The 8,170-nt window shown below is 59.7% G+C and overlaps 1 protein-coding gene across 1 annotated transcript; it reads right to left on the bottom strand.

Moving 5' to 3' along the window:
- Positions 1–421: 421 nt before the first annotated feature.
- On the bottom strand, positions 422–6,476 carry FOXF2 (forkhead box F2). Its single transcript, XM_003272183.3, has 2 exons — positions 4,919–6,476; positions 422–1,348 (listed from the first exon to the last, which is right to left on the bottom strand). The coding sequence occupies exons 1-2, from the start codon at positions 6,102–6,104 to the stop codon at positions 1,185–1,187; spliced, it is 1,350 nt and encodes a 449-aa protein (XP_003272231.2). The 5' UTR covers positions 6,105–6,476; the 3' UTR covers positions 422–1,184.
- Positions 6,477–8,170: the final 1,694 nt, after the last annotated feature.

Genomic DNA, 8,170 nt, shown 5'->3' with positions numbered 1-8,170 from the left:
CCACATCTGTCAACCTGTGCCAGTCGGGAGGGAGAGAGGGCAAAGGGCAGAACACTTCCTGGGCACAGGAAAGAAAAGAAAAGGGGCACAAAATTGGTTTCCTCAAAATCAAATCAAACCCTTGCCTTTTGGTATCTTGCCTGGTTTTCTTTCTAGTTCCTTTCACCTTCTGGTTTTTGTTTTGCCAGAAACAGCTAGGGTGAAGTAAAGAAAGAAATAACAGAAAATGTTTCTTCCACTCTTTTTTTCCTGAGACTCACAATCAGAACCTGGCCTGTGTTACTCAAGGCACAGACCCCACACCATGTCAATTACACCACTGGAGGGGGTGTGGGTAGAGTTGCACAGCTGCCTGCCAGGGAGGAGAAACTGGCATCCATTGCTCTCAGGGTGCCCGAAGAGAAAATCAGCCCCTAAAACAACTATTTGTTATATACATTTTATTGAAAAAAAATTTTACAACAAAATATTTTGGCAAACTGTAAAAGTATACATAAGTGCAAATATATCCTCCTTTTAAAATACAAGCAAAGTGTGAGTATACATGAAGGTCATAAAAATATCTTTAAAATATGGTGATAGAAAACAACCTTGTAAAAACGTTGTATTGTCACAATACTGAAAACCACTTTCTTAAACTAGACACATTGTTTCTAAATAATTCCTTAATAATGTTCTTTGGCACCTGTATCCAAATGTAGTGTCTGGGGAAAATGACTCTCCCACTCAGCTAGGCGACAAGAAGCGGCTTTCTTGAAATCTTGTGCTTAGCACTGCCTTTTTGAAAAGCACACAAGTTTTCTTAGACAAACACACACACACACCCCACACACACAACTTGTCTGCTTTTTTCAGACCCTGATTACTGAAGGCAACGAGAATCCCAGAGATACACGTTGATGCCTTACGCATGGCACATTTTCCCACCTGAGTCTGCCCTCTCCCTCGTGTGGGAGCCCGCAGGTATTCAGACTGGGGACACTACCTTGCCAGCCGTTGTCCTTCTTCCAGCAGTAGGCAAATAACAGTGACCAACGCGATCCCGGGCATTCTGGCTAAGTGGCAGGTGTGCGGCTTACTGCTATCCGCGTGCGTGTGACGTGAATCCGTCCCAGTTTCTATCTGCCCCCTCTGAGGAGGGGAGAGGAGAGAGCGACCATGGCTTGGCCTCTTTCCGTTCACGTTCACATGACGCAGGGCTTAATATCCTGACAGACGCTCTGGTGGTGATGGTGATAATACGACCCGCTAGCTGAGGGGTGGAAAGAAGAAATTCCATTGAAGTTGAGGACGAAATCTTTTCTGTCACACACTGGAGCAGAGTGATGCTGGTAACGGGGCAGTCCCACTGAAAGAAGAAAGAAAGAAACCTCTTCAGAAACAAAGTCATCCAGTGGATGGCGGGGTGTCTTATTTTGCCTCAGAGTACAAAAGGTGCTGCTGTGCCTTTTAGTATATTGCTAGACAAGCGGTAGAGAAAGCCCAGCTTTAGAAGTATCTCAGACACACCAACTGCAGGTCATAGAATTGCTCTGGAATCATTATGTTTTGTTTTGATGCTCGCACAAACACACAGCAAGTTCCCCTCAAGGGGGATTCTTATGTCCTGGAATTCCAAGTTTATTCTCTGAGGCTGGGGCATGCACTTTAACCTCAGAATGAGCACAGGTACGGGACAATAGACCCAGACTCTGGTTCCGGGTCTCTCCCAGCAGAGCTCCTGGCCTGTGCTGCCCTGAGCCCTGGCTTCGGGGAGGGCCAAGCACCCTACCCCAGAAACACCACTGCGGCCTTCTTTCTTGTTCTGAGCCTTGTTTCCCAACTAACTGGGCCGGTCAGAGCAGCGAGCGCAGAGGACTCCCTGTGCCAAAGGGGACGATAGAAAACAACCCAATCGCAAGATGAAGGGATGGGGCAGAAAAGCACGCCTCTTCTCCTGCCCCTCCGCAGACATCTCCGTGGGTCCCGAACGTCTTAGACTTCCCCTAGAGAAGCCAGGACTTCAGGGCGCAGAGAAATGCCCTTTGGTCCGAAGTATCTGGCAGCGCGAGGAGTCCCTGCAGTAGCCCCAGGCTGGAGGGGGACAGAGAAGGCCCAGACCCTGCTTTCCCGGGGCGGCTCCCCGGTCCCGGGCCTGTGCGGGGCCGCTTGACCCCCACCCGCCGCCGGCTTTTGCTTTTGCTTTCTCGGCGCCTCCTGGCCCCGGGGCGCAATCGGCCTGCAGTGCCCTGCGCACTGGGTCCCGGCGGCTACTGGACCGGGCCCTCTCGGCACCGGGCTGCGTTAGGTCCATTCGCCCGGGTCTTTTCTTAGTTAACCGAGTGGTGTGGGGACCATAAAGTGCACGTCGCTTCGGGCTGGATTCAGTTTTTCAGTGCAAGAAAACCGTACCCACGGCCTGCCGGGCTCGGGCCCTGCTCGCGTGGCCTCAGCCCCGCCGTGCCCCCGCAATGACGGAGCAAGGCGGCTGCTCAGTGGCCGCTGCCTACTTCCTTGCCCGCAACACCTACGCGAACACGCCCGGCGCTGCTCTAACGCAGCTGCCCCGTCCCGCGAGCCCCGATGTGTGCGCGGCGCTCTGCACACAGGTGCGTTCGCTCGTCGCGTTAAAGCAAGTTCTGATGGCAAGTCCTGGACCACAAAATAGCAGGCTTGGCAGGAGAGAGGGCGAGCGCTCACACCTGCCCACGAAGGCGGCCGTCGGCGTTTTGATGTCTGGGCGGGATGATAGAAGCCCGAGCTCCTTCCTGAAGTGCTCGCAGGGCTTAATGAAGAACTCCAGGGCAGCCCCTGCGCCGGCGGGGGCACGTGGACCGTGGCCACCAGGCCCAGGAGCGGAGGGTGCGGCCCTTGTGGTGTGCTGGGGGAGGGAGGGTCGTGCTGGGTGTGTGCGCGTAGACATGTGCTGATCTGTGTGCTGGGGAGACTGCCTTGGCCACCCCCGCGCCTCGCCAGGCCCCCAGGTCTCAGTGGTCCCCGGCCCAGCGGGCGGCGTGCTCCCAACGAGGCCCCGCGGGGTCCTGATGCATCCGGCCGACTCCACTGAAGCCTCCACCTCTGGCGCTCCAGGGAGATGGCAACAGGGCTGGGTGGGTATCCTATAGGGACGGGAGCAAGACAGCGAGGAAGGAAGGGCAGAGGGCCCCGGTCGGGCGTCAGGCCAGAGCTGTTGTCTCCCCCGAGCGTTCCCAGACTCGGTCGGGGGTTCTGTGAGGCTCCCAGGGAAGGCCAGCCGCCGGAGGCCGCTGGGTAGGGGCACAGAGGCCGGCTTGCTTTGCTGGGCAGTTTTCACCCACTCCAAGACAGTAGTGTATCCAGATTCCGAAGTTTTGGGAGCTTGTGCGTGCGCCCAGTATATGAGGTGGGGCGACAGCAGCCTTGAAGAAGGGTCAGGAGTCTCTTTCCTGTGTGCTTTTTTTCTTCCTAGAGTACAGTTTCTCCAAGGCTGCTAAGCCTTACAGTCTGGGTTCAAGTTGAGTGGATCTGCCGGGAGAGGAGGAAAAGGGGAGCGGGGAGGGCAGCTGGCAGGCTGGGAAGGGAAGGGGCCAGTGCACCGAGGTGTGTGTGTGTGTGTGTGTGTGTGTGTGTGTGTGTGTGTGTGTGATTGACAGCCGGTCCGAGGGAATACAAAAACAAGAGGGGAAGGCCGCCTGTATTGGTTACTTGTTGAAATTCCCATAAAATTGAACAAGACTGTTCTCAGTGGGTTAAGTCAGGCTAAAATCCTCTCCGGTGTGGTCCTGCCGAGACTGTCTTTGTTTGGTTAACCTCTGAGACCCACATTTAAAAGGCCTATTTGGGAAATTTCACCGTCCAGGGAACCAACATCTTTTGCCCATTTCTGGGCTTCCCTTCTCCCCTGCTGCTCCCGCGGCACACAGGCTCAGGAACACATAAAGCACGCATCACCTTCCAAGCCACTGTCTCATTGCTGCGGGAGGCCAGTGTGAGAGAGTAGCTTGGGGCCTTGCCTTTGACTGGCAGGCCCATGGGATTTTAATCTGCAGCCCTAGGTGGTCGGAGGGAGGGGTTAATGTAAGGGTTAATGTATCTCTATTCTTCAGATTAACCTGGTCAAATATTCAAATTCCCTCTTCCATCCCCACCGTCCCCTCCCACCTTTCACCGCCTTCGGCAAGTCAATAAATTTTCATAATCTGCAACCAACACAATGTAAACCAGCCACACTACAAGTGGCATCCACAAGGCAGGCGCATTTCTCAGGGGAGTCCCAGCAGGGTCCTTCAGGTCCTGCCACCCAGGACCTGTATCATTAATGTGGGTCCATTTTTTGGCGGGGGAGGCAGGGAAGGGGAGGAATCTTCAACAGTTTGGTGACCCTCTCCACTGGCAAATGTCCCTTTGGTGAAAGATCCTGGGAGCCAGCTCTGTCCCTCCCACCCCCTCCTCATAACACTTGCCCAGCTGCAAACATCTCCCTACAGACACCCCAACATACAGAACATATCTGAATCTGACATTTACTCTGGGACAAAAGTACAGCAAAATGAACTCAAGGAAAAAAAGGGACAAAAGGAACTAGACACAGCTTCCTGGCCAAGTGCCCCAAAGGCCACATACCTTCTCTCAAAGCTCAGTCAGACTCTGAACGGGAGACCTGCAGTCTCCTGCACAGGGATCCCCATAGAGTTCAGGAAGGCAGGGGACTTTACGCCATGCTCACAGCAGCCAGACAATTCTGAAGCTTCAGCTGCTGGCCAGGGATACTGGGAGGACAGTAAGACCCTGATCCCTGCTCCCACGAATAAGATGCCGGCTTTCCCGAGCATCTGCTTTCCCCAGTGCCCTCAGACCTCCTAGCTTCGGGGTCCCTGTTTGTGGGAGTGGCAGTGGCCGCCAGCCCTGGAGGCCTAGAAGCGATGCGCCCAGCTAGCTGCGCTGGAGCGTGCTGCGTTACCTGAGAGGTCCTCGCGAGCGTTCTGGTGCAAGTAGCTCTGCTCCAGCGAGTAGGAGGACATGCTGGAGTGCAGGCCTGCAGAGGCGGCGGGGTTGCTGCTCGGCGTCAGGGCAGGCGGCTGCTTGAGGTAAGGCGAGGCGCCAGGCGAGCTCCAGTGCGCCGCAGGGCTCGTGTAGGGCGAGTGGCATTCGATGGCGCTCGCCATGGCCGGGGACGAGGGTACCGGGCTGCTGCTGCTGTCCGGCCCGTAGTCTCCGCCGCCGCCGCCCCCGGCCGCACCGACGCCCCCGGGTCCCGCGGGCACCGGGCAGCTGGCCATGTAGGTGGAACCCGGGTTGGGCGACATGTGCGGGACGTGGTGGTGGTGGTGGTGGTGAGGGTGCGCGTGGCTTGGGGCGCCCGCGCCGGCGTCGTAGCCCGCGGGCATCATGTCGAGGCCGCCGTAGCCGCCCTGGCTGTGGCAGCCGAGCGGCGCCGACGGGGGCGCCTGGAAGTCGAAGCCCTGGGGCAGCAGCGAGGCCCCGAAGCCCAAGCCGCTCACCACGCGGTGGTACATGGGCTTGAGCGCCTGGCACTTCCGCCTGAAGCCGCGCGGCCGGCGGCGGAACGAGCCCTCCTCGAACATGAACTCGCTGGCCGGGTCGATGGTCCAGTAGTGGCCCTTGCCGGGCCGCCCGAGGCCCTTAGGCAGCTTGATGAAGCACTCGTTGAGCGAGAGATTGTGGCGTACGGAGTTCTTCCAGCCCTGGTAGGCGCCGCGGAAGAAGGGGAAGCGCGCCTGCAGGAACTGGTAGATCTCGCTGAGCGTCAGGCGCTTGCTGGGCGAGCTCTGGATGGCCATGACGATGAGCGCGATGTAGGAGTAGGGCGGCTTCTCGGGCCGCCGCAGCCCCGAGCTCGCCTTCTTGGCGCCCCCGCTCCCGGCGCCCGCGCCGCCGCCGCCGCCGCCCGCGCTCTTGCAGGCAGCCGAGGGGGCGCTGGCCGAATTGGAGGAGGACGAGGACGAGGCGCAGGAGGCGGAGGACGACGACGAGGAGGAGGAGGTGGTCTCCAGCGCGGCGGCGGCGGCGGGCGGCGGGCTCATCAGGGCGGCCTGGAGCGCGCCGGGGACCGGGCTGCACGCGCGGCGGAGCGGGGCCGGCGGCGGGCGCGGTGGGGGCGGCGGCGGCCCGCCCTCGGTGGTCATCTGGGACCCGGGAGCGAGGCCGGGCCGCGAGGGCGGGCCCCGGGCGGGGAGCGGAGGCGCCGGAGCGGGGTCGGCCCAGAAGCCCGGCGAGCGCCCTAGCCCGCCGCCCGGGCTGCAGCCGTGGCCACTCCGGGCCAGCGCTTCGGCGTCGCCTCCCTCAGCTCCTCTGGGGCTTCTGGCGGCGGCGGCGGCGGCGGGCGGGAGGCAACGCCCGGCGCATCACTCCCCGAGCCGCGGGCCCTGCCTTGCGCAACGGCCTCCCAGGCCGCGGGGCCGAGCGGCCGGCGCCGGGCAACTGCGCCCGCGAGTGGGACCGCGGCCTGAACCCCGGGGACGAGCCCGACGTCTCCCTTCAGGAGCGCTCCTCGCTCTGTCTCTCGAACTTCCTCCCTCCCTCGCCCTCCCCGGCCGCCCTCCTCGCTCCCTCCCCCTACCCCGCCCTGCCCCCTCCTCGCTCCGCGCCGCCGCGGGGAGGGCGCGCTCGGGCCGCTGCGCTCACTCCTCCCCCTCCCAACCTGGCGGCCGCCTCCCTCTCTTATCTCGCTGCCCGCTCTCCAGGGTCTCCTCGCTCTTTTCATTCCTCTCTCGGCCTCTTCCCCTTTCCCTCACCCACCCTCTTGCAAATTGAGGGATCACAGACTCACTCCCGTTTTGCTAGGGGGACGACCCCCGCCCCTAGCAAAACTCGACCACCTCTGACTTCATGAAATATTCTTTCTGTTTGCCCCCTACAGCAACCCCCGCTTCCCATCCCGGGACCCTGCCGCCCCCCGCGGAGTGGACCCAGCCCCGCCCCTCCGCCCCCCTTCTTCCTCCTGGCCCGCCGGGCCGAGTGGTGCTGCTGCGGGTGCGGCTGCTCGGAGCCTCCCTGGCCGCCCTCCCCAGGGCCGATACCGACTCCATCTGTCAACTTCGTTTAGACTTTGCCGCCCTCAGCCACACGCCGGGGTGCCAGACGCCCAAAGGTAACGTGCCAATCCTCTCTCTTTCTGGCAGGGCCTGCAGGCTCCCCGACAATTGTTAGGGCGACTGGGGGGCGCCGCAGGGTTGCGGGCCGTTGTGGACGTTTTCGGAACTTTGAGCAGAGGGATTTAGACTGAGAAACCTAGGCCAAGTTTTAAAGACTCTGGAAACCTGGATCTCATGGGACTCACGGTTGCATTTGCTTCCACTTCTTCCCCCCACCCCCACGCCCCAGTTAGTGTTTTGTAAGAAAAAAATGCGAAAGAAAAAGGAAGGAAAGAAGAAAAGAAAGAAAAAGAAAGAAAGACCCTGAGATAAGCGAGATAGCTATATTTATATTCAGTCCTGAAGGGGTGTGCAGCTGTCACTAAGTTTACATCCTCCGTCTTAACATTGCCCACCCAAAACTGTGCCAGGTCTCAGCTAACTCCTGTCCGAGAACACTTCTCCCCAGTTGTAGCTAATTCCTCCCTGAGTAAGAGTCAGGCTCTGAGAGAGATGTGCCCTTGGGAGCAATCATTTCCAATGAGACCCGACAGTTAGTTATTGGATTACACGTGCAGGGAAATGTAGTCCGACCAGGGATAGGAGCTGGGAGAGGGAGGAGGAGAGCAGGAGGCCGGAGCTGGCGGGGCCTCCCAAGGGCTGAAGGGGGAGGCCCAGAAAGAAGGTGCTGCAGTCCAGCGGACCAAACGGGAGGCAGAGCTGGGCACACCGCTGCGTCTAGGCTGAAAGGACCGAGGTGCACGGGTGTGCCTGCGGGGGAGGCTGGGGAGTTGGAGGAGGCAGGAGAAAGGGAGGTTGTGCAGTAATCAGGAGGGAGACACCAGGCACAGAACCTTCAGCTTTCAGCCGCACAGCCGAGGCAGGCCCCTTGGGGCGGCAGGAGCCCTGTGTGTCCCTTGAGTGCTGGGGGACTGCTCCTGGCTGAGTGTGCTGGTGGGGCTGTAGATGCAGAGAGGGCGGGTGAGGAGGGGAGGGGTATGTGGGAGGGGGTGGGCCAGGGCTGGCCCCAGACAGTGACCTGAGGTTGAGTGGAAGCAGGCTTTTTCCATCAAACCCTGCCTGGATACCACACACAGAGACCGAGTGTCAGTTTACTG

This window comes from Nomascus leucogenys, chromosome 8 (assembly GCF_006542625.1).
Source record: "Nomascus leucogenys isolate Asia chromosome 8, Asia_NLE_v1, whole genome shotgun sequence".
Taxonomy (NCBI): domain Eukaryota; kingdom Metazoa; phylum Chordata; class Mammalia; order Primates; family Hylobatidae; genus Nomascus; species Nomascus leucogenys.
The sequence above is the reverse complement of the archived record's forward strand: the minus strand, read 5'-3'. Positions and strand labels throughout refer to the sequence as shown.

Excerpts from the sequence above, each read along its gene's own strand:
- FOXF2 (XM_003272183.3), bottom strand. The coding sequence starts at position 6,104 with ATGACCACCGAGGGCGGGCCGCCGCCGCCCCCACCGCGCCCGCCGCCG. Across the intron at positions 1,349-4,918 it reads CGCTCGCGAGGACCTCTCAG|TGGGACTGCCCCGTTACCAG; the intron begins GTAACGCAGCAC and ends TTCTTCTTTCAG.